General features: G+C 38.8%; 1 protein-coding gene across 8 annotated transcripts in view; it reads left to right on the top strand.

The window, feature by feature from the left end:
- LOC134320690 (mucin-3B) overlaps positions 1–27465 on the top strand; it is a 140309-nt gene that overhangs the window by 5525 nt on the left and 107319 nt on the right. For 5 of the 8 annotated variants that reach the window (XM_063002224.1, XM_063002228.1, XM_063002222.1 and 2 more), the window contains exons 4-15: positions 772–7251; positions 7593–8414; positions 8696–10546; positions 10904–11749; positions 12075–13946; positions 14288–15256; positions 15593–17434; positions 19350–19529; positions 19832–19987; positions 21415–21641; positions 22197–24237; positions 25321–25655. In XM_063002224.1, the coding sequence (XP_062858294.1) occupies positions 772–7251; positions 7593–8414; positions 8696–10546; positions 10904–11749; positions 12075–13946; positions 14288–15256; positions 15593–17434; positions 19350–19529; positions 19832–19987; positions 21415–21641; positions 22197–24237; positions 25321–25655 (17621 nt within the window). The remainder of the gene's footprint in view (positions 1–771; positions 7252–7592; positions 8415–8695; positions 10547–10903; positions 11750–12074; positions 13947–14287; positions 15257–15592; positions 17435–19349; positions 19530–19831; positions 19988–21414; positions 21642–22196; positions 24238–25320; positions 25656–27465) is intronic. The other 3 variants (XM_063002223.1, XM_063002226.1, XM_063002227.1) reach the window with 3 other exon arrangements.

The raw sequence follows: 27465 nt of genomic DNA, 5'->3' as shown, positions 1-27465 counted from the left end.
GCTAAAAAAGTATGTAGAGAAACAGATGGACTACAGTCAGTAATTGTAGAACTACAAAGTGCTTCTACATGGTAAGTGGAGCTGATAAAATGGACAGTGAGTCTAGAAACAAGGAGGTGGTTTTAATGTCTCGCCTATTCTTAACCAGCATTGAGAGGTGGGGCATGCAGTGGATGTAGCCAGTGAAAAATAGACTTCTCTTAAAAAAGATTATTTCCTTTTGCCCCCCATGAAGATTAAACATGTGTGGTTTTGACATTAACATCTTGAAACTGGTTCACAGCAAAGACTTACCCATTATGAATTTAATTCTTAATTTAGGCTGACTTACCAAAGAAAGAACAAAACCTACATATCAATATATAGATTCACCCAAAGTGACATGTAACAAAGTAACCCCATGAAAGTTTATTGTTATAACTAGCTCACATCTCTATTATGTGCATAATAAAATTTTTGATAAACAATACATGGTTTAGGCATACAGTAAAAATAAAGTTCTTAGTGTTATATATATTCTCTATGGCTATTGGAGCATAACATAATTCCTAATACTAGATGTATGAATAAATGGAGGAGACAAAGGTGTTTCCCATAATGTATATGATACATACATGAAAGACATGCCAAATTTGGAACAGCCCACTAGAAGTATCAAGTCTGTTAATAGCAGACAGTCATCAGAGTTCTACTTTATCAGAAGCTGATGTGTTGCTAACACATGGAGTTGATAAAACAGTAGTGCCTGATGCTACCTCTTCTTTCCACCAGCAAACTACTAAACATGTAGACCAAGATTGCCAAGACATTCAAGACACAACAATCTTAACTGATAAAAACACAAATGACAAAGTATCAGCAAAAGAAGAAGCCAACGAGTCTTCACAGCCATTCATTGCTTCAAAGAAAAGCAAAAAGAAGAAAAAGCTGGTTTTAAGCCAAGCTGACCATAAATATTATGATTCAACTAGCACAAAACTTCCTGAAGCTACAGGTACAGAACCGAATGCCTTTTTGAAGTCAATCAACCAAGAAAAAACAAAAACCACATACTCCACAGATTCAGACACAAAACAAAAGGAAGCTTTGGACACCAGCGATTCTATTGATTCCACAGAAAGTACAGATACACAGCCAAGATCTACAAGCCCTTTGCCGATGTTTGTAAGCCATGACAGTTCCACAGACATCCATTCTCCTGATATAAAATCAATAGAGATTAAAGTTGTCATCCAGAAGGAGGTTCCTGTTTCAATAGCAGAGGAAACTTTAGAGACATTGGATAAAGACTCTGAGTCCACAGTTACGACCACCATAACCTTACATGAAGAACTAGACATTAAAAATAACCAATTTAAACGTGAATCAGTTAGCAAAGAGAAACCGGATATGACACCTTCATCAAGTCAAGCTGAACAGCCTACAGCCACAATGTCCGATTTGGAGCAACAGACTAAGCTAAGTAATTTAGTAATTACCACTAAGGAAGTGGCAAGTCCATTGATGGCAGATAGTGATCAGGTTTCTACATTATCAGAAGTTGATGTACAGGTAACACATGGAGTTGATACACCTGCAGCTGTTGATGCTACCTCTTCTTCCTACCAGCAAACTATTAAACATGTAGACCAAGATAGTCAAGAAAAGCAAGACACAACAATCCCAACTGATAAAAACACAAATGACAATGAGGAATTAGCAAACGAAGATGAGAGCGAATCTTCAGAGCCATTTATTTTTCCAAAGAAAAGGAAAAAGAAGAAGAAGGTGGTTTTAATTGAAGAAGACCACGAAGATAATGACACAAGTAGGACACAAGTTCAAGAAACCACAGATGCAGAACTGATTGCGTCTTTGGAATCAATTAGCCAAGATAAAACCAAACCCACAGACTCCTCAGATTCATCCCTGAAACAAAAGGAAGCTGTTGACACCAGTGATACAGTAGATACCACAGCAAGTACAGACACACAGCCAAGATCTACAAGCTCTGTGGTGATGATTGTTAGCCATGACAGTACTACAGAGATCCAGGTAACACTTGGAGTTGATACACCAGCAGCTGTTGGTGCTACCTCTTCTTCCTACAAGCAAACTACTAAACATGTAGACCAAGATAGTCAAGAAAAGCAAGACACAACAACCCCAACTGCTAAAAACACAAATGACAATGAGGAATTATCAAGAGAAGAAGAGAAAGAGTTTTCACAGCCATTCAGTGCTCCAAAGAAAAGCAAGAAGAAGAAGGTGGTTTTGATTCAAGCTTACCATCAAGATAATGGAACGACCAGCACAGAACTCCAGGAAGTAATAGATCCAGAACCGAGTGCTTTCTTAGAGTCAATTAACCAAGATAAAACCAAACATACAGACTCCTCAGACTTAACCACAAAACAAAAGGAAACCGTTTACACCAGCGATGCTGTAGATGCCACAGAAAGTGCAGACACACAGCCAAGATCTACAAGCCCTGAGGTGATGATTGTTTGCCATGACAGTATTACAGAGATCCATCCTCCTGATATAAAATCAACAGAGTTTGAAGACGTAATCCAGAGAAAAGATTCTGAGTCAGTAGTAGAAGAAACTTCAGAGTCTATGGTCTCTACTACAATAACCTTACATGCAGATACCAATTTGATACAACCGAATGCGACACGTTCCTCAAGTGAAGCTCAACAGCCTACGGCCAAAACGAAAGAAATGTCAGATTTGGAGCAACAGACTAAGCTCAGTAGTTTAGTAATCACCACTGAGGAAGTGTCAAGTCTATTGATGGCGGATAGTGATCAGGCTTCTACATCATCAGAAGTCGATGTGCAGGTAACACATGGCGTTGATACACCAGCAGCTGTTGATGCTACCTCTTCTTCCTACCAGCAAACTACTAAACATGTAGACCAAGATAGTCAAGACAAGCAAGCTATAACAACCCCAACTGATAAAAACACAAATGACAATGAAGAATTAGCAAAAGAAGAAGAGAAAGAGTTTTCACAGCCATTCAGTGCTCCAAAGAAAAGCAAGAAGTCAATCGAACAAGATAAAACTAAACATACAGACTCCTCAGACTTAACCACAAAACAAAAGGAAGCTGTTGACATCAGTGATACAGTAGATGCCACAGAAAGTACAGACACACAGCCAAGATCTACAAGCCCTGAGGTGATGATTGTTAGTCATGACAGTACTACAGAGATCCATCCCCCTGATATAAAATCAACAGAGTCTGAGGACGTCATCCAGAGAGAAGATTCCGAGTCAGTAGTAAAAGAAACTTCAGAGTCCATGGCCTCTACCACCATAATCTTACATGCAGAATCCGACCTGATACAACCAGATGTGACACCTTCCTCAAGTGAAGCTCAACAGCCTACAGCCAAAACAAAAGACATGTCAGATTTGGAGCAACAGACTAAGCTCAGTAGTTTAGTAATTACCACTAAGGAAGTGTCAAGTCTATTGATGAGAGATAGTGATCAGGCTTCTACATTATCAGAAGTTGATGTACAGGTAACACATGGCATTGATACACCAGCAGCTTTTGATGCTACCTTTTCTTCCTACCAGCAAACTATTAAACATGTAGACCAAGATAGTCAAGAAAAGCAAGACACAACAACCCCAACTGATAAAAACACAAATGACAATGAAGAACTAGCAAACGAAGATGAGAGCGAGTCTTCAGAGCCATTTATTTTTCCAAAGAGAAGGAAAAAGAATAAGGAGGTGGTTTTAATTGAAGAAGACCACGAAGATAATGACACAAGTCTTACACAAGTTCAGGAAACTACATATGCAGAACCGATTGCATCTTTGGAATCAATCAGCCAAGATAAAACCAAACCCACAGACTCCTCAGATTCATCCCTGAAACAAAAGGAAGCTGTTGACACCAAGGATTCTATGGATACCACAGCAAGTACAGACACACAGCCAAGATCTACAAGCCCTGTGGTGGTGATTGTTAGCCATGACAGTACTACAGAGATCCATCCTCCTGATATAAAATCAAGAAAGTTCGAAGACGTAATCCAGAGAAAAGATTCTGAGTCAGTAGTAGAAGAAACTTCAGAGTCTATGGTCTCTACTGCAATAACCTTACATGCAGATACCAATTTGATACAACCGAATGCGACACGTTCCTCAAGTGAAGCTCAACAGCCTACAGCCAAAACGAAAGACATGTCAGATTTGGAGCAACAGACTAAGCCAAGTAGTTTAGCAATTACCACTGAGGAAGTGTCAAGTCTGTTGATGGCAGACAGTGATCAGTCTTCTACAGTATTCAGAGTTGATGTACAGGTAACACAAGTTGATACACCAGCATCTGTTGATGCTACCTCTTTGTTCTACAAGCAAACTACTAAACATGTAGACCAAGATAGTCAAGACAAGCAAGCTACAACAACCCCAACTGCTAAAAACACAAATGACAATGAGGAATTATCAAGAGAAGAAGAAAAAGAGTTTTCACAGCCATTCAGTGCTCCAAAGAAAAGCAAGAAGAAGAAGGTGGTTTTGACTCAAGCTTACCATCAAGATAATGGAACGACCAGCACAGAACTCCAGGAAGTAATAGATCCAGAACCGAGTGCTTTCTTAGAGTCAATTAACCAAGATAAAACCAAACATACAGACTCCTCAGACTTAACCACAAAACAAAAGGAAACCGTTTACACCAGCGATGCAGTAGATGCCACAGAAAGTACAGACACACAGACAAGATCTACAAGCCCTGAGGTGATGATTGTTTGCCATGACAGTACTACACACATTTATCCCCCTGATATAAAATCAACAGAGTTTGAGGACGTCATCCAGAAAGATCATTCTGAGTCAGTAGTAGAAGAAACTTCAGAGTCTATGGTAACTACCACCATAACCTTACATGCAGAACCGGACTTGACCCAACTGGATGTGACACTTTCCTCAAGTCAAGGTCAACAGCCTATAGCCAAAACAAAAGACATGTCAGATTTGGAGCAACAGACTAAGCTAAGTAGTTTAGTAATTACCACTGAGGAAGTGTCAAGTCTGTTGATGGTAGATAGTGATCTGGCTTCTACAGCATCAGAAGTTGATGTACTGGTAACACATGGAGTTGATACACCTGCGGGTGTTGATGCTACTTCTTCTTCCTACCAGCAAACTACTAAACATGTAGACCAAGATAGTCGAGACGTTCAAGACACAACAATCTTAACTGATAAAAACACAAATGACAATAGAGTATCAGCAAAAGAAAAAGCCAGTGAGTCTTCACAGTCATTCAGTGTTCCAAAGAAAAGTAAAAAGAAGAAGAAGCTTGTTTTAACCCATGCTGACCATAAAGATTATGATTCAACTAGCACAAAACTTCCTGAAGCTACAGATACAGAGCCGAATGCCTCTTTGAAGTCAATTAATCAAGAAAAAACAAAAACCACATACTCCACAGATTCAGCCACAAAACAAAGGGAAGTTGTGGACACCAGCGATTCTATTGATTCCACAGAAAGAACAGATACACAGCCAAGATCTACAAGCCCTGTGCCGATTAAAGTTGTCATCCAGAAGGAGGTTCCTGTTTTAGTAGCAGAGGGACCTTTAGAGACATTGGATAAAGACTCTGAGTCCACAGTTACAACCACGATAACCTTACATGAAGAACCAGACATTAAAAATAACCAATTTAAACCTGAATCAGTTAACAAAGACAAACCAGATATGACACCTTCCTCAAGTCAAGCTGAACAGCCTACAACCACAATGTCCGATTTGGAGCAACAGACTAAGCTAAGTAGTTTAGTAATTACCACTAAGGAAGTGTCAAGTCTATTGATGGCAGATAGTCATCAAGCTTCAACATTAACAGAAGTTGATGTACTGGTAACACATGGAGCTGTTGATGCTACCTCTTCTTCCTCCCAGCAAACTACTAAACATGTAGACCAAGATAGTCAAGAAAAGCAAGACACAACAATCCCAACTGATAAAAACACAAATGACAATGAGGAATTAGCAAAAGAAGATGAGAGTGAGTCTTTACAGCCATTTATTTTTCCAAAGAAAAAGAAGAAGAAGGTGGTTTTAATTGAAGAAGACCACAAAGATAATGACACAAGTATGACACAAGTTCAGGAAACCACAGATGCAGAACCGATTGCATCTTTGGAATCAATAAACCAAGATAAAGCCAAACCCACAGACTCCTTAGATTCAGCCATGAAACAAAAGGAAGCTGTTGACACCAATGATACTATAGATACCACAGCAAGTACAGACACACAGCCAAGAGCTACAAGCCCTGAGGTGATGATTGTTAGCCATGACAGTACCACAGACATCCATCCTTCTGATATAAAACCAACAGAGTTTGAGGACGTCACCCAGAGAGAAGATTCTGAGTCAGTAGTAGAAGAAACTTCAGAGTCTATGGCCTCTACCACCATAATCTTACATGCAGATCCTGACTTGATACAACCGAATTTGACACGTTCCTCAAGTGAAGCTCAACAGCCTACAGCCAAAACGAAAGACATGTCAGATTTGGAGCAACAGACTAAGCCAAGTAGTTTAGTAATTACCACTGTAAAAAAATTGAAAGAGTTTTTACAGCCATTCACTGCTCCAAAGAGAAGCAAACAGAAGAAGAAGGTGGTTTCGACCCAAGCTTACCATCAAGATAATAGCACAACCAGTACAGAACTTCAAGGAGTATTAGATACAGAACCGAGGGCTTTCTTAGAGTCAATCAACCAAGATAAAACCAAACCCACAGACTCCTCAGATTCAGCCCTGAAACAAAAGGAAGCTGTTGACACCAGCGATACTAAAGATACCACAGGAAGTACAGACACACAGCCAAGATCTACAAGCCCTGTGGTGATGATTGTTAGCCATGACAGTACTTCAGAAAGTCATTTTGAGGATGTCATCCAGAGAGAGGTTTCTCAGTCAGTAGCAGAAGAAACTTCAGAGTCCATGGTAACTACCACCATAACCTTACATACAGATCCTGACTTGAAGGAGAAAAAGGATTCAGCTAGTGCCACAGACAGTCATACTCCAGATACTAAATCAGCAGAGATTAAAGACATTCAGAAGGATTTTCCTGATTTAGAAGCAGAAGACACTTTAAGAACTCTTAGAACAGAGACCCAAACACTGACACCAATCACACTACCAACACAGCTGGAGTACAGCATCCATACAGAAGCAGCCTCAGAAGTGGAGACAAAGGATTTAGACAGCAGTGCCAACATACAGGTACCTTTGCATGTAATGATTGATAATTGCTTATGATTCTGTCTTAAATAACTGCAGATTTAATGTGCAGTTTCTTGTATCTGGGTGCCACAGCAAACACATTTATAAGTCGACTTTGACAGTACCAAACAGTCAAAATCTCCACTCTTCTGGAAATGCTTTTCACAGGATTTATAAGTGTGTCTTTGTGATTGTCTGCCTATTCTGGCAAAAAAACTTTTTGAAAGAAACTTTTTCTGTTTGAAGTCTCCACATCCTTGTGTCTATATAGTTTAAAATATAATGTTGGCTTTTTATAAGAAATATATGTGATTTAAATTTTTTGACCTATTCTTTTGCAGATTGCACCTGACAATAAAGAAAAAGAAACAGACATTGAAAATAACCAATTTACACCTGAACTAGTTACCAAAGAGAAACCGGATATGACACCTTCGTCAAGTCAATATAGCCAAGAAAACCTAAGCACAACAATCCCAACTGATAAAAACAAAAATGACAATGAAGAATTAGCAAAAGAAAAAGAGTTCAGTGCTCCAAAGAAAAGCAAGAAGAAGAAGGTGGTTTTGACCCAATCTTACCATAAAGATAATGGCGCAACCAGCACAGAACTTCAAGAAGTAATATATACAGAACCAAGTGCTTTCATAGAGTCAAATAACCAAGATAAAACTAAACATACAGACTCCTCAGACTCAACCACGAAACAAAAGGAAGCTGTTGACACCAGTGATACAGTAGATGCCACAGAAATTACAGACACACAGCCAAGATCTACAAGCTCTGTGGTGATGATTGTTAGCCATGACAGTTCCATAGACATCCATCCATCTGATAAAACATCAACAGAGTTTAAGGATGTCATCCAGGAGGAAGTTTCTGTGTCATTAGCAGAGGACACTTCAGAGTCCATGGTAACTACCACCATAACCTTAAATGCAGAAGGAGACTTGAAGGAGAAAAATGATTCATCTAGTGCCACAGACATTCAGATGGATGTTCCTGATCTAGAAGCACAAGACACTTTAAAAACTCTGAAAATGGAGACTGAAACATTGACAACAGTCACACTACCACCACAGCTAGAGTTCAGCATCCATACAGAAGCAGCCTCAGAAGAAGAGACAAAGGATTTAGACAGCAATGCCAACATACAGGTGCAGGTAATTGCTTACGATTTTTTTCTTAAATTACATTAGATTTAAAGTGCAGTTTCTTCTCTCTGAATGCCCCAACAAATAAATTAGAATGTAGACTATCTCCACTCTTCTGGAAATGCTTTCCACAGGATTTAGAAGTGTGTCTGTGTGAATATCTGTCTATTCTGGCAAAAGAGCATTTGTAATGTTTGTTTCAAGTCTTGTGTCCATATAGTTTAAAATATATTCTTGGCTTTTTCTAAGGAATGTATGTAATTTAGATTTTTTGACATATTCTTTTGCAGATTGTTCCTGACTATGAAGAGAAAGAAACAGACATTGAAAATAACCAACTTACACCTGAATCAGTTAGCAAGGAGAAACCGGATATGACACCTTCCTCAAGTCAAGCTCAACAGTCTACAGACACAATGTCAGATTTGGAGCAACAGACTAAGCTAAGTAGTTTAGTAATTACCACTGAGGAAGTGTCAAGTCTATTGATGGCAAATAGTGATCAGGTTTCTACATTATCAGAAGTTGATGTACTGGTAACACATGGATTTGATACACCATCAGCTGTTGATGCTACTTCTTCTTCCTACCAGCAAACTACTAAACATGTTGACCAAGGTAGTCAAGAAAAGCAGGACACAACAATCCCAACTGATAAAAACACAAATGACAATGAAGAATTAGCAAACGAAGATGAGAGCAAGTCTTCACAGCCATTTATTTTTCCAAAGAAAAGAAAAAAGAAGAAGAAGCTGGTTTTAATTGAAGAACACCACAAAGATAATGACACAAGTAAGACAATGGATCAAGAAGCTACAGATACAGAACCGAGTGCTTCTTTGGAATCAATCATCCAAGATAAAACCAAACCCACAGACTCCTCAGATTCATCCCTGAAACAAAAGGAAACTGTGGAATCCAGTGACACAGTTGATTCAACAGAAAGTATGAAAACACATTCAAAATCTACAAGCCCTGAGGTGATGATTGTTAGCCATGACAGTACTACAGACATCCATCCTCCTGACATAAAAGCAACAGAGTTTAAGGGTGTCATTCAGAGAGAAGATTCTGAGTCAGTAGTAGAAGAAACTTCAGAGTCAATGGTCTCTACCACAATAACCTTACATGCAGATCCCGACTTGATGCAACCGAATGTGACACCATCTTCATGTCAAGCTCAGCAGCCTACAGCCAAAATAAAAGACATGTCAGATTTGGAGCAACATACTAAGCTAAGTAATTTAGTAATTACCACTGAGGAAGTGCCAAGTCTATTGATGGCAGATAGTCATCAGTCTTCTACATTATCAGAAGTTAATGTACAGGTAACACATGGAGTTGATACACCAGCTAAACATATAGACCAAGATAGTCAAGAAAAGCAAGACACAACAATCCCAACTGATAAAAACACAAATGACAATGAAGACTTGGCAAAAGAAGAAGAGAAAGAGTTTTCACAGCCATCCAGTGCTCCAAAGAAAAGCAAGAAGAAGAAAAAGGTGGTTTTGACCCAAGCTTACGCTAAAGTTTATGGTGCAATCAGCACAGAACTTCAAGAAGTAATAGATCGAGAACCGAATGCTTTCATAGAGTCAAATAACCAAGATAAAACCAAACATACAGACTCCTCAGACTCAACCATGAAACAAAAGCAAGCTGTTGACACCAGTGATACAGTAGATGCCACAGCAAGTACAGACACACAGCCAAGATCTACAAGCCCTGTGGTGATGATTGTTAGCCATGACAGTACTACAGAGATCCATCCCCCTGATATAAAATCAACAGAGTTTGAGGACGTCATCCAGAGAGAAGATTCTGAGTCAGTAGTAGAAGAAACTTCAGAGTCCATGGTAACTACCACCATAACCTTACATGCAGAACCCGACTTGAAGGAGAAAAATAATTCAGCTAGTGCCACAGACCTTCATCCTTCAGATACTAAATCAGCAGAGTTTGAAGACATTCAGAAGGATGTCCCTGATTTAGAAGCAGAAGACACTTTAAGAACTCTTAGAACAGAGACCAAAACATTGACAACAATCACACTACCAACACAGCTGGAGTTGAGCATCCATACAGAAGCAGCCTCAGAAGTGGAGACAAAGGATTTAGACAGCAGTGCCAACATACAGGTACCTTTGCATGTATTGATTGATAATTGCTTATGATTCTTTCTTAAATAACAGCATATTTAATGTGCAGTTTCTTGTATCATTGTGCCACAACAAACACATTTGTAAGTCGACTATGATGAAAAGCAACAAGCATCACAGAACATTACCAAACAGTCAAAATCTTCGCGTTCCTGGAAATGCTTTCCACAGGATATATAAGTGTGTCTTCGTGAATGTCTGCCTATTCTGGCAAAAAAACAAAACATAAAGTCTGTTTGAAGTCTCCACATACTTGAGTCTATATAGTTTAGAATAAATTGTTGGTTTTTTATAAGAATTTTTTGTGATTCATTTTTTTGACCTATTCTTTTACAGATTTCTCCTGTCAATAAAGAAAAAGAAACAGACATTGAAAATATGCAACTTACACCTGAACTAGTTACCAAAGAGAAACCGGATATGACACCTTCGTCAAGTCAATATAGCCAAGAAAACCTAGGCACAACAATCCCAACTGATAAAAACACAAATGACAATGAAGAATTAGCAAAAGAGAAAGAGTTCAGTGCTCCAAATAAAAGCAAGAAGAAGAAGAAGAAGAAGGTGGTTTTGACCCAATCTTACCATAAAGATAATGGCACAATCAGCACAGAACTTCAAGAAGTAATAGATCCAGAACCGAGTGCTTTCATAGAGTCAAATAACCAAGATAAAACCAAACATACAGACTCCTCAGACTCAACCACGAAACAAAAGAAAGCTGTTGACACCAGCAATACTAAAAATACCACAGAAATTGCAGACACACAGCAAAGATCTACAAGCCCTGAGGTGATGATTGTTAGCCATGACAGTACTTCAGAAAGTCAGTTTGAGGACGTCATCCAGAGAGAGGTTTCTCAGTCAGTAACGGAAGAAACTTCAGAGTCCTTGGTAACTACCACCATGACCTTACATGCAGATCCCGACTTGATGGACAAAAAGGATTCAGCTAGTGCCACAGACAGCCATCATCCTGACATTATATCAGCAGATCTTGAAGACATTCAGAAGGATGTTCCTAATCTAGAAGCTGAGGACACTTTAACAGCTTTTAGAACAGAGATCGAAACATTGATAACAATCACACTACCAACACAGCTAGAGTTCAGCATCCATACAGAAGCAGCCTCAGAAGTAGAGACAAAGGATTCAGACAGCAATGCCAACGTACAGGTGCAGGTAATTGCTTACTATAGTTTTTCTCAAATTACATCAGATTTAAAGTGTAGTTACTTATATTTGAATGTCCGATCCAACAAATTAGAATGTAGACTGATAAAAAGCAACAAGCTTTACAGAGCAGTACAGGACAGTCAAAATACAGTTCCACTCTTCTGGAAATGCCCACAGGATTTGGAAAGTGTGTCTGTGTGAATGTCTGTGTATTCTGGCTAAGAAGCATTTGTAATGTCTGTTTCGAGTCTCCATATACTTGTGCCCATACAGTTAAAAATATATTGTTGGCTTTGTATGTGATTATGATTTTTGACATGTTCTTTTGCAGATTGCCCCTGACAATAAAGAACAAGAAATAAACATTGAAAATAACCAATCTACACTTGAACTAGTTACAGAAGAGAAACCAGATATGACACCTTCCTCAAGTCAAGCTCAACAGCCTACTGCCAAAACGAAAGACATGTCAGATTTGGAGCAACAGACTAAGCTAAGCAGTTTAGTAATTACCACTGAGAAAGTGTCAAGTGTTTTGATGGCAGATAGTGATCAGGCTTCCACATTAACAGAAGTTGATGTACAGGTAAAACATGGAGTTGACTCACCAGCAGCTGTTGATGCTACTTCTTCTTCGTACAAGCAAACTACTAAACATGTAGACCAAGATAGTCAAGAACAGCAAGCTACAACAATCCCAACTGATAAAAACACAAATGACAATGAAGAATTAGCAAACGAAGATGAGAGCGAGTCTTCAGAGCCATTTATTTTTCCAAAGAGAAGGAAAAAGAAGAAGAAGGTGGTTTTAATTGAAGAAGACCACAAAGATAATGACACAAGTAGGACACAAGTTCAAGAAACTACATATGCAGAACCAATCAACCAAGATAAAACCAAATCCACAGACTCCTCAGATTCAGCTCTGAAACAAAAGGAAACTGTTGCCACCAGCGATACTAAAGATACGACAGAAAGTACAGACACACAGCCAAGATCTACAAGCCCTGAGGTGATGATTGTTAGCCATGACAGTGCAACAGAGATCCATCCTCCTAATATAAAATCAACAGAGTTTGAGGACGTCATCCAGAGAGATGATTCTGAGTCAGTAGTAGAAGAAACTTCAGAGTCTATGGTCTCTACCACAGTAACCTTCCATGCAGATCCTGACTTGATGCAACCGGATGTGACACCTTCCTCAGGTCAAGCTCAACAGCCTACAGCCAAAATGAAAGACATGTCAGATTTGGAGCAAGAGACTACGTTAAGTAGTTTAGTAATCACCACTGAGGAAGTGCCAAGTCTATTGATGGCAGATAGTGATCAGGCTTCTACATTATTAGAAGTTGATGTACAGGTAACACATGGAGTTGATACAACAGCAACTGTTTATGCTACCTCTTCTTCCTACCAGCAAACTACTAAACATGTAGACCAAGATAGTCAAGAAAAGCAAGCCACAACAATCCCAACTGATAAAAACACAAATGACAATGAAGAATTAGCAAAAGAAGAAGAGGAAGAGTTTTCACAGCCATTCAGTGCTCCAAAGAAAAGCAAGAAGAAGATGGATTTGACCCAGGCTTACTATAAAGATAAAGGGACAACCGACACAGAACTTCAAGTAGTGATAGATCCAGAACCGAGTGCTTTTATAAAGTCAATGAACCAAGTTAAAACTAAACATACAGACTCCTCAGACTCAACCACAAATCAAAAGGAAGCTGATGAAATCAGTGATACAGTAGATACCACAGCAAGTACAGACACACAGCTGAGATCTACAATCCCTGAGGTAATAATTGTTAGCCATGACAGTACTACAGACATTCATCCCCCTGATATAAAATCAACAGAGTTTGAGGACGTCATCCAGAGAGAAGAGTCAGTAGCAGAAGAAACTTCAGAGTCTATGGTAACTACCACCATAACCTTACATGCAGAACCTGACTTGGAGATAAAGGTTTTAGCTAGTGCCACAGACAGCCATCTTCCTGATATAAAATCAGCAGATTTTAAAGACATTCAGAAGGATGTTCCTTATTTAGAAACAGAGGACACTTTAAGAACTCTTAGAACAGAAACCAAAACATTGACAACAATCACAATACCAACACAGCTGAAGTTCAGCATCCATACAGAAGCAGCCTCAGAAGTGGAGACAAAGGATTTAGACAGTAATGCCAACGTACAGGTGCAGGTAATTGCTTATGTTTTTTTCTCAAATTACATCAGATTTAAAGTGCAGTTTCTTCTATCTTAATTTCCCAACAAACACATTAAAATGTAGACTTTGATAAAAAACAACAAGAATCACAGGGCAGTACAGGACAGTCAAAATACAGCTATCTCCACTCTTCTGGAAATGCTTTCCACTGGATTTAGAAGTGTGTCTGTGTGAATATCTGTCTATTCTGGCCAAAAAGCATTTGTAATGTTTGTTTAAGTCTCCACATACTTGTGTCCATATAGTTTAAAATATATTGTTGGCTTTTTCTAAGAAATTCATGTGATTTAGATTTTTGACATATTATTTTGCAGATTGTTCCTGACTATAAGAAGAAAGAAACAGACATTGAAAATAACCAACTTACACCTGAATCAGTTAGCAAAGAGAAACCGGATGTGACACCTTCCTCAAGTCAAGCTCAACAGCCTACAGCCAAAATGAAAGACACAACAGCTGTTGATGCTACCTCTTCTTTCTACCAGCAAACTACTAAACATGTAGACCAAGATAGTCAAGAAAAGCAAGACACAACAATCCCAACTGATAAAAACACACATGAACATGAATTATTAGCAAAAGAAGAAGAGAAAGAGTTGTCACAGCCATTCAGTTTTCCAAAGAAAAGCAAGAAGAAGAAGGTGGTTTTTACCCAGTTTTACCATAAAGATAATGGGACGACCAACACAGAACTTCAAGAGGTAATAGATCCAGAACCGAGTTCTCACTTAGAGTCAATCAACCAAGATAAAACCAAGCATACAGACTCCTCAGATTCAACCATGACACAAATGGAAGCTGTTGACACCAGCGATACAGTAGATGCTACAGAAAGTACAAACACACAGCCAAGATCTACAAGCCCTGAGGTGATGATTGTTAGCCATGACAGTACTACAGAAATCCATCCTCCTGATATAAAATCAACAGAATTCAAAAATGTCATTCAGGATGAAGTTTCTGAGTCAGTAGCAAAGGAAACTTCAGAGTCCATTGTAACTTCCACCATAACCTTACACGCAGAACCCAACTTGAAGGAGATAAAGGTTTCAGCTAGTGCCACAGACAGTCATCCTCCTGATATAAAATCAGCAGACTTTAAAGACATTCAGAAGAATGTTCCTGATTTAGAAACAGAGGACACTTTTGAAACTCTGAGAACAGAGACTGAAACATTGACAACAATCACACTACTAACACAGCTGGAGTTCAGCATCCATACAGAAGCAGCCTCAGAAGTGGAGACAAAGGATTCAGACAGCAATGCCAACATACAGGTGCAGGTAATTGCTTATGATTTCTTTCTCAAATTACATCAGATTTAAAGTGCAGTTTCTTATATCTGAATGCCCCAACAAACAAATTAGAATGTAGACCGATAAAAAGCGACAAGCATTACAGTGCAGAACAGGACAGTCAAAATACAGCTATCTCCACTCTCCACTCTTCTGGAAATGCTTTCCACAGGATTTATAAGTGTGTCTGTGTAAATGTCTGTATTCTGGCTAAAAAAGCATTTGTAATGTCTGTTTCAAGTCTCCACATTCTTGTGTCCATACAGTTTAAAATATATTGTTGGCTTTGTATGTGATTATGATTTTTAACTTGTTCTTTTGCAGATTGCTCCTGACAATAAAGAACAAGAAATAAACATTGAAAATAACCAATCTACACTTGAACTAGTTACAGAAGAGAAACCAGATATGACACCTTCCTCAAGTCAAGCTCAACAGCCTACTGCCAAAACGAAAGACATGTCAGATTTGGAGCAACAGACTAAGCCAAGTAGTTTAATAATTACCACTGAGAAAGTGTCAAGTCTATTGATGGCAGATAGTGATCAGGCTTCTACATTATCAGAAGTTGATGTACAGGTAACACATGGAGTTGATACAACAGCAACTGTTGATGCTACCTCTTCTTTCTACCAGCAAACTACTAAACATGTAGACCAAGATAGTCAAGAAAAGCAAGACACAACAATCCCAACTGATAAAAAGACAAATGACAATGAAGAATTAGCAAAAGAAGAAGAGAAAGAGTTTTCACAGCCATTCAGTGCTCCAAAGAAAAGCAAGAAGAAGATGGTTTTGACCCAAGCTTACCATAAAGATAATGAAACGACTAGCACAGAACTCCAGGAAGTAATAGATCCAGAACCGAGTGCTTTCTTAGAGTCAATCAACCAAGATAAAACCAAACTTACAGACTCCTCAGACTCAACCACAAAACAAAAGGATGCTGATGACATCAGTGATACAGTAGATGCCACAGAAAGTACAGACCCACAGCCAAGATCTACAAGCCCTGAGGTGATGATTGTTAGCCATGACAGTTCCATAGACATCCATCCATCTGATATAAAATCAACAGAGTTTGAGGACGTCATCCAGAGAGAAGATTCTGAGTCAGTAGTAGAAGAAACTTCAGAGTCTATGGTGACTACCACCATAACCTTACATGCAGTACCGGACTTGATACAACCGGATATGACACCTTCCTCAAGTCAAGCTCAACAGCCTACAGCCAAAATGAAAGACATGTCAGATTTGGAGCAACAGACTAAGCTCAGTAGTTTAGTAATTACCATTGAGGAAGTGTCAAGTCTATTGATGGCAGATAGTGATCAGGCTTCTACAGAAGTTAATGTACAGGTAACACATGGAGTTGATACACCAGCAGCTTTTGATGCTACCTCTTCTTCCTACCAGCAAACTACTAAACATGTAGACCAAGATTGTCAAGAAAAGCGAGCTACAACAATCCCAACTGATGAATTCTCAGCAAACGAAGATGAGAGCGAGTCTTCAGAGCCATTTATTTTTCCAAAGAGAAGGAAAAAGAAGAAGAAGGTTGATTTAATTGAAGAAGACCACAACAATAAAGACACAAGTAGTATACGAGTTCCAGAAACCACAGATACAGAACCGAATGCCATTTTGGAATCAATTAACCAAGATAAAACCAAACCCACAGACTCCTCAGATTCAGCCCTGAAACAAAAGGAAGCTGTTGACTTCAGCAATACAGTAGATGCCACAGGAAGTTCAGACAAACAGCCAAGATCTACAAGCCCTGTGGTGATGATTGTTAGCCATGACAGTACTACAGAAATTCAGTTTGAGGACATCATCCAGAGAGAGGTTTCTCAGTCAGTAGCAGAAGAAACTTCAGAGTCTATGGTAACTACCACCATAACCTTACATGCAGAACCTGACTTGATGGATAAAAAGGATACAGCTAGTGCCTCAGACAGTCATCCACCTGATATAAAATCAGCACAGTTTGAAGACATTCAAAAGGATGTTCCTGATTTAGAAGCAGATAACACTGTAGGAACTTTTAGAATGGAGACCGAAACATTGACGACCATACAGCCAACACAGCTGGAGTTCAGCATCCATACAGAAGCAGCCTCAGAAGTGGAGACTAAGGATTCAGACAGCAATGCCAACATACAGGTACTTTTACATGCATTTGTTTTTATCCAAAATGTTATTAGGAAGCATTTTGGGTGCTTTTAAATAGCTCAATTAAAAGGACAGATTGCATGTACAGTGGACCCTTGGGTTCCGAACAGTTTACCATACAAACATTTTGGGTTACGAACAATCTTTTTCAACTTAACATACGAACAAATTTCGGATTACGAACCAAAATTCGCGAAACACGTGACTTCACGAACACGTTTACTCCGCCCGTCTCTCTCTCTCTCTCTCTCTCTCTCTCTATATATATATATATATATATATATATACAGTGAGCGAACATTCGGACAGCGGACGGTGTTTTTTCGGTGTTTTCTTTATATATTGTAAAATTCAATATGAAAATGGCCTCAAAGAAGTTGCAGAGAAAGCGTAGTTTTGAGAAAATGAACAAATCTATTACTATTCATTGTTGTATAATTACCCCTGCCAGTAGCTGTCACTGTGTATTAGACAGAGGGGACAGTGAGTAAGAGAGAAGAAGGAAATCGGCTGAGTAAAGTCTTTCTTTCATGCAATTACACCTACAAAATACAATACTATTGAAATAAAGAAGAAAATGATAGAGAAATATGAGAGTTATTGTTGTTTCTGGTAGATACATTTTATAAAAAAAGAAGGAAATGTATTATGGTGTATAGTAAAGCACACATACTGTAGTGAAATGTGATGTGTGTTTTTTATGTACAGTACTACTGTGTATGGTTGTTTATTATTGTTTATTACAGTAATGTCTATTCTATAATTTAAGATTAAGGGAAAATATACTTGTATTTATAACAAAAAAGGCCATTTAAGACATTAGAAAGGTTAGGTAAGGGGGTGGTTTGGGAGGTCTGGCACGGATTAATTCTGTATACATAAACAATAGGTCTACTGTATTTGCAAGACTTAATTTAGGATTTTAAAGTTTACCATGAAGGTAACATTTGTTAAAAAAAAAAAAAAACACCAATACAATAAATAAATAATTAGAAAAACGTTGTTGGTGCAATAATTCAAACATTATTGAATTACTTGATATTTACTTTTTCATCTATTAAAATATAGGAAGGAAACATAAGTGTGTTCACTTCTTTAATAGTTTTTATGTAAATTACATAAATAACACATACTGTTATTTTTGTACATGTGCAATACCTCTACTTTGTATACTTTAATATCTCTAAATGTGAAATCCTTAGCACAGATTCACTTTTTATACATATTTTTATACTTTTTATATATTTTTTTTTTACATTTTATATACTTTTTCTTAAATACTTAATTGTTGTGGCAGTTGTAGCCTAGCAGTTAAGGTACTGGACTAGTAAGCAGAAGGTTGCTGGTTCAAACCCCACCACTGCCAGGTTGCCACTGTTGGACCCTTGAGCAAGGTCCTTAACCCTTAATTGCTTAGACTGTATAATGTAAGTCGCTTTGGATAAAAGCATCTGCTAAATGATCAAAATGTAAATGTACATGTTGTGGGTATTTCACCTTTGTAGTGTATATGTGTATGTGATGGTGTATATTCTTGTTTTCCTAGGAATTAAATGACATTTATTCATTTACTATTAATAACTTTTTAAAGATGTTTTTAGGACAAGAACTGAGTCACTGTGCCGCCCCTTGTAGTAAATACCTAATTTGTTGTAAACACATTGTTTATACAGCAATTAGTTCTGTGCAGCCCTTTAGGTTGTTTAGACCAAAAAGGCACACCACACCTCCCAGAGGAAAGAGCTAACACTCCACAGGGCTGCACTTCAAGAACAGGGCTGCACAGTTTCAAGAGCATTCATCCACACATACAAAAGTCAAGCTGGGTTCTGTATATTCAAGTATTTTATGTGTTTTTTTTACTCATGGAGATGCAAATCTTCTGTTTTGTGTCTTACATATTTAGCAAGAAGAAATGCCTGAAGCCAAAACAGATGAGCAGGGATGTGAACAGTCTCAAAGTGAAGAATCCAGAGATGAAAACAAAAGGAAGAGGAGAGCAAATCGGCCAGTATCAGCATTTGATACATTGTTGGATATCTTCACAAATGTTCAACCCTTGTCAGACACCGGTGATGTTTCCACAGTAAGTGTAAAAGCCATGGAAAGCTTCTGTACACATTTCATATAACATTTTTGTTCTTGCTTTTTATAAATGCATATTTTATGTTTGTATGTAAATGCATGCTGCATTTTACAAGACACCAGTATATTTTGCTTTCAGATAGCTCTTGGTATAATGAACGCTGGGATCATGGTGTAGTTATCAGATAACGCAGGAAGGAAGCTAGAACATTTATGTTTCCTGTACTGCTAGAATAAACTCATGCTTTCTGCTTAGGTCTTCAAAATCAGTGCTATAATTATTCTGTATTTGTCTTTTTATAGGAGTGCCAATCAAGAAAAACAACCTGGTTTCTGGAACCCTTACCCACAGACTCAGAGAACCAGCTAGAAAGGAATGTCCTCAGGGCTCTGAGGTGTCGCTACCAACCTGCCCAGCTCAATGTGGAGCTCATGTGTCAGCAGCTTCAGGAAGCTGAGGTATGCTCGTTTGCGATAAGGCCAACCCGCTGGGAATATATAGGACACTTATTCCTCCCTTTTTCTCCCAATTTTTTAGCACGTCCAATTTTTACCCAATTGCGTTATGCTTCCTCTCTACTGACCTCCGCCCCAATTGAGGGGATTGAACTGACACACGCCCCCTCCGACATGTGTGCAGTAGCCGACTGCATCTTTTCACTTTCACAAGGGGAATGTGCATCAGTGCATATGTGCATCAGCCTTGTGCATGGGGAGCCACACCCTAATCCCATTATTCCTCTACTCTGGGCAGATGCCATCAACCAGCCAGCAGAGGTCGTAATTGCATCAGATTTGAGGTCCCTATTTGTCTCTTGTCCTGGATGAATAACAGCCAAATGTTGATCATGTAGCCATCCAGCCCAGCCGGATGGCAGAGCTGAGATTCGATATGATGGTTTCGAAATCCCAGCTCTGGTGTGCTAGCTGTGCCACCTGAGCGGCAGGAAATATTTGGTCACTTAACATTACTCAAAAGACATTATTTAGGAATTTGGTTTGGCAAATAACAAGAGACTTTTGCAGACACAAAAGGAAGCATTTTATTTGAAGAGGTACAGAGAAACAACTAAAAGTTTAGCTGAAACTAAGTGGGTGAGTAAGAGTAAGTTAGTGAGTGTGTTGCCCTGTGATTGGTGAACTGTCTAGGGTTTATTCCTGCCTCGTACTTAGTGACACAAATTCCCACAAACACACTGAAAAGACCCTGTAAAGACCAGTGACAGAAAATTGGAGAATGTAATAGCCTAGATAGGGGGCTCTATATAAATGCCAATGGATTTGCAACAAGCTCATGGATAAGTATCCACATACTTTTGGTCAAATAGTGAATCTTTCACTTACACTCAAAGTAAAAGGACGGCACGGTGGCTAAGTGAGTAGCACTGTCGCCTCACAGCAAGAAGGTCCTGAATTTGATCCCCAGGTGGAGCGTTCCGGGTCCTTTCTGTGTGGAGTTTGCATGTTCTCCCCGTGTCTGCGTGGGTTTCCTCTGGGAGCTCTGGTTTCCTTCCACAGTCCAAAGACATGCAAGTGAAGTGAATTGGAAATACAAAATTATCCATGACTGTGTTCGATATAAACTTGTGAACTGATGAAATGTAATGACTAACTACCTTTCCTGTCATGAATGTAACCAAAGTGTAAAACATGATGTTAAAATCCTAATAAACTAACAAACCAAGTAAAAGAAAATTAGAAAAGCTCCTAAAAAGCCGAAGGTCAATGGTTGCTTTTTTAACTTGACGAAATGGTGTGCCTCACAGAGGTTGACCACATATTGGTTATAACAGCACCTACAAAACATATTTATTTAATTTTTCTTTACTGTATTTTGGAATCTGCACTTATTCTTAACTTAACTTTTACTTTGCTGTGTTTATCAGAGGTGCAGACAGTGTGTTTTAGAGCAGGCGGCTTCACAATCCCAGTGTGGAGGAAGTGATCCCTCTGAAAGCATGGAGAGAAGATTTAATGCAGCTTTGCTTGATGCTTCAGCCACAGTGCAGGTTAAAGAAACTCAGCTTCAACAGGTCTTACAGTATCACAAGCAAATAAAAACCCTTCAAGACACAATTTGGGAACTGAAAGCAGAGCTGGATTCACTTAGTCTGTAAGTCACTTTATTCTTATAAAAATATATACAGAACTGTGACTTGAGAGACTTATTTAGATAGGAAAAATTACCTGCTTGTAGTTACTAATTACTTGGATGGGGGAAACTGGAAAAATTATAAAGCAGATCTTTCATTGTCCTTTTTTAATAATACAAATTAATCAAATGGCAGTGAATTAAAGTAATTTGGGAAGAAAAACAGTTAGCTTTTGGTGCAAGGCACTGCAAAAATTACATTTAAAAACATGCTCTAAGATGCAGTGTAATTAGGGGTTGTCTAAAGTTGACTTGTAACTGTTTTCTGTACAAAAATGGTACAAATAGAATATTAACTTATGTACCACCAGAGATTATCAAAATATATATTGCAAAATGTTTTAGAAATTTTTTAAAGCATTTTTACTGGTATGTATAATTAAAATTAATTAATGAAAAAATTAATTAAATAAAATAATTCTGCTAAACTTTACACCATATTTGTTGAGGGAAAACCATTTAGCAGTAGTGTATTATATTGCAAAATATTAAAACATATTTTTATCTCATTTTTAGGGTTTCTTTGAAAAGCAGTGCTATTCAAGCAGAAAAGTTACAGGTATTCCTAAATGACATGGGGCAAAAGAAGGGCATGTTTGAAGAAATACTGCACACATGTTTTAGTCTGTCAACTCAGTTGGGTGAGGCTGAGGGTCCAGTGACCTGCCTTACCCAGGTAAAGGACTTGCAAGAGAAGTGGCAGATTTTGGAGGGGACTGCAGATAGGACTCAGAGACATGCAGCAATGTGTGTAGTAGAGGCTTCTACACTAACAAAGGATTCAACTGCACTTCTAGATGAAGTACAAGCTCTGCAAGCAGCTTCTGTATCTTCTGGTCAGAAACATGTAGATTGCCAAAGTGCCATGCTGGAAATGATCAAATTCTTCAAGTTTTCGGAAATGAATGAACGGTACATGTATCTCCTTGAACTCTTGCAAGCTCTTTTGCAGTGTCCACTGGGAGAAAAAGAGAGGGAAGACCTGGAGCTTGTTTTCCAAAGTCTAAAATCACAATTGGATTGCACTCAAGAAAAACTTGGTACTTGCCCAACATGTCCTAATGACCCTTCCCTAGCAGAGATCACCGAGACTATAAAAAAAGGTCTGACCTGGGCTAAACAAACTGAGAGCATTATCAATAGAAGCAAAAGGTTATCTATGTTTCCGGAGGAGGCCAATCAGCAGGTTAATTCCATGAAGAAATTGCAATCTGAGATATTCTCCAGACAGTCCGTTGTAAAGAAGCTAAGAGAGGAAATCGCAGGACTTGATGAGGAGGAATCCCACCTTATTATATCTCCACTCGAGACCTTGGAGAACTTCTGCAGTAGGACAGCCGAAAAGGCAGACCGTGCAACTGCAGAACTGAATGAAATGCTGCATGCTAGACAGAGATTGGATATTCAGATCACAGCCAGTTCCACCTGGCTGGCCTCATTCTTGGAAAGAGAGCTAAATAAAGTTGCAGCCCTTGATCTTGGAACCAGCATCACAGACTTGAAGGTTTACCATCAAAAGCACAAATCTACTTTAAAAGAAGCCAATAGGCATTTAACTAATGTTCAGAAACATCTAAATGAGACGAAAGACTTGAGTCATGGACTTACTATGGCAGATACCTTTTACCTTATTGACAAACTTGTTAACCTGCGAGAACAGATAATTGAGGTTGTAAGATCTGAACAAGCCTCATGCTGTGAACTGGAAGAGCTTTTGCACAACCAGGAAGCTTCTGCTGAAGAATTTTTTGCCATCCAGAAAAGCCTACGTCAAATAACAACTGACCTCGAAAGGCATAGGTATCCTGTCACACAGGAGTCACTCGTGGCTTTTGATCCAATGAGATTCCTGCTGGTAGAGCATCTCTCTCAGGTTCTGGAATTTCATTTTTGCCCAGATCAACAGAGAAAGGATCTAATTCAGACAATTCTGAACTTACTGGAAAAAACAAGGTTGCTGGACCAGCAGGCCAGAGAACACGAGGATTACCTAGCGTCCAACCGGCATCTGGAAAACTGCATTGAGGCGGTAAAGAAAACAGTTCCTCAAGTCTCAGATAGTCGTGTGGAAGTTAATAAACGGCTCAGACTGGGACAGGCCTTGCTAGTGGAGATACCCCTAGTGAAGATATCTTGTCAGGAGACTGCGGACCAACTGGAAGCCATCTCTGGTGATCTCTATCCATCTCAGTTGAACTCAGAAAGGCAGAAAATCTCAGGCATGGTTCACAGTCTTTCTGCCTGGGAAAACATTGTCAGCTGTGATGTACGAGAGCTTGAGCATCGTCTTCTGACGTCAAACCTCAGCAGTCCAGCTGACATTACTCCACTGACTGAACACCTTGTGATAGCTGAAGAGCAGCTAAAGCAGAACAGCTGCTTTGATCCAAATGAAAATGCCATCACCACTGCACAACATAAGTGTTTAACTCTTGAAAGATCTGTTGAATCTGCTTTGAGAATGCTGGACATCTGTAAAGATTGTGCAGATGTTGAAAGCTACAAGAAAACCAATGACAACGGAAGAAGCATATTAAAGGAATGCCAGATGCAAATGGTAAATATGTTTAGATTTGTATACATACAAATAAATGTGAAGTAAATGTTTGTGAACCCACTGAAAATACCAGTAGATGTAGTGTGTATAGGCCATTATATTATTTACATTGGTTTCTGCATTTAGTAGTTATAAAATGCAAGCTTATAATCATTTAATCTTCAACTCACAATAATAAATACATTTTAAACTACTAACTCACAGTCTAGGCTGGGAAATGCACATTTTTAAATTAACTATCTGATCATAGCCAATTGGGAATTAAAATCCACATCTGTAGATCTCTCAAGTGGTGGGCTAGTTCCTTAGACTGCTGTGCCACCCAAGTGCCAATGATGATGCTCCCTCCACCTTGTTTTACAGTTGATTAGGTTTTGGCTTTGACGTACATGGCCTTTTGCTACCAGATTCATGGGCATTGTGCCAAAAATCATTCATACACAGAACATTGTCCTAGAATTGGTGTGGGACACCCAGGTGGTTACATAGTCTAGACTACTACAAATAAGAATAAACAAATTCAAAGCTCCTGGGTGGCAATTACACCTTGAATTTCTATTACACTAGCCCACGACCACTGAGATCCGGGTCAGAATCTCAGCAGTGCTATCAGCCAGATGGCATCTACACAGACATGATTGGCTATGGCTGTTGATGGCCAAAGCTCTGCAGTGGACTGGCTCTCTGGAACTGGGAATTCATGCCTTGTACCCAGTGTTTTCCAGTGGAACCAGACCCCCGTGACACTGACCAGGATAAAGCAGTTAATGAAAATTATATAAACAAAGGTTTTAGTTTATTGTTAGTTTGGACTGTGCTACACTATTATTTTAACCTATATAAAGACCAGACCTCAGTGGGTGCCACACTGTAACAGGGGTTCTAAGCATCTGGGTTTGATTCTCACCTTTAGCCAATGTCTGTAAGGTGTTTTTGCATATATCTGGTGAACTGGCTACTATCACTTAACAGTTATGTTAATTCCATGCAGATGCAGCATTAATCTGTATTTACTGAATCAACTGTGTTTATTTTATTTGGTATTCAATAAGTAATAATTTGTTTTATTGTATTTATTTTTAGGAAAACATGCTACTGGCTAAAAAGGCTCTGAAAGAATACCTGTACGCTGTCCGAAAAGCATTGGATTTCCTTCAGCAACTCAAGACCAAACTCCTCATGGCTTCCATTAGCTTTAAAGACTGTACAGAGGAATTGCAGCATACTCAACAAATAATTTCTAGTCTGTCTGAAGGATTTAAGGCTCACGTGGCTGAAATAGGAGCCAGGTTGCCTCAGCAAACATGCTTTTCTGTCCCTAATACTGAGAAGCTCCACATCCAGGCTGTCAGTCAACTTCTTGTGGGTGTTGCCACAATAGAAGCTCAAACTCAACTGAAACTGGAGTCCCTTCAGAGGTAACCAGTTCCTTCTACCATCTTTATATACAGTTGCTTGGCAAAATATTGCAAATGAGTAATACCCTTTTCAAGTATTGAATAAGTATTTAATAATAAGTATTTCAACTTTAAAATAATCTGAGTGGTTTTATGATCCTGGAGTATGGGATTTATCATAAGGGAGGAGTGTTTAAACCGTAGGGCGTTGGTAGAATGACATAATTTTTGGCTGTTACATGACCATGCAGAGCAATCACTGGACCAAATGATTTCTTTTACATGCCTGCCCAGACCACTAAGGATCCTCAATTGTACTAAACGGAGGCACCAGACATTGTGTGGTCAGGGCATCATTTGACCTCCTCTAAAATTTGATCTGTCCAAATGAAGTGAAAACAGAAAGTGAAAGAATATTAAATAGACCTGATCATTCCTTTTGCTCTGGAGTTCAGGGGTTCTGCTTCTTATACAATGTTTTGAGCAACGATTGTTATTTATTATGCCTGCCATATGTCAGCTTTGTGGTTTACAACATATAATTTTAGTCAAGACTGGGTCAAGAATGGATTTTTATTTATTTATTATTATGTGGTTATTTTACTAGCTGTACTTTTTGGGCTATTTATTAAATACCCTGTAAAATCTCTTTTAATTCCTGCTATACTTTGCCTTTTTCACTTTCAAACATGAAGAAACCTTATAGTGTAATAGCTGTTTAGGAACCCAGTATATAAACTATACACTGATCAGCCATAACATTAAAACCATCTGCTTGTTTCTACACTCACTGTCCATTTTATCAGCTCCACTTAACATATAGAAGCACTTTGTAGTTCTACAATTACTGATTGTAGTCCATTTATGTCTCTACATACTTTTTTAGCCTGCTTTCACCCTGTTCTTCAATGGTCAGGACCCCCACAGGACCACCACAGAGTAGGTATTATTTAGGTGGTGGATCATTCTCAGCACTGCAGTGACACTGACATGGTGGTGGTGTGTTAGTGTGTGTTGTGCTGGTATGAGTGGATCAGACAGCAGCGCTGCTGGAGTTTTTAAATACCGCGTCCACTCACTGTCCACTCTATTAGACCTACCTAGTTGGTCCACCTTGTAGATGTAAAGTCAGAGACGATCGCTCATCTATTGCTGCTGTTTAAGTTGGTCATCTTCTAGACCTTAATCAGTGGTCACAGGACGCTGCCCACGGGGCGCTGTTGGCTGGATATTTTTGGTTGGTGGACTATTCTCAGTCCAGCAGTGACAGTGAGGTGTTTAAAAACTCTATCAGCATTGCTGTGTCTTATTCACTTATTCACCAGCACAACACACACTAACACACCACCACCATGTCAGTGTCACTGCAGTTCTGAGAATGATCCACCACCCAAATAATACCTGCTCTGTATTGGTCCTGTGGGGGTCCTGACCATTGAAGAACAGGGTAAAAGCAGGCTAACAAAGCATGCAGAGAAACAGATCTATAGTCAGTAATTGTCGAACAACAAAGTGCTTTTATATGGTAAGTGGAGCTGAAAAAATGGACAGTGAATGTAGAAACAAAGAGGTGGTTTTAATGTTATGCCTAATCGGTGTATTTAATGCATCAATGTTGCTTTGAAATCTTGCATATCAAAGTGCAAATTGTTACAGCTGATTTTCTGGTAATTAACAATCGACTAATAGAATTGATATGTGCCACTGTGTCTGTACTTCATTATCAAAGTTTATTTCTATGTGTATTTCCATTATTTTGTCCACTCCTAGTGAAATTCCTTTTTTGCTGTTTTTTTTCTTTCAACAGTATTCGGAATTTTTTTTTAATATG

This window comes from Trichomycterus rosablanca, chromosome 9 (assembly GCF_030014385.1).
Source record: "Trichomycterus rosablanca isolate fTriRos1 chromosome 9, fTriRos1.hap1, whole genome shotgun sequence".
NCBI lineage: Eukaryota > Metazoa > Chordata > Actinopteri > Siluriformes > Trichomycteridae > Trichomycterus > Trichomycterus rosablanca.
The sequence above is the reverse complement of the archived record's forward strand: the minus strand, read 5'-3'. Positions and strand labels throughout refer to the sequence as shown.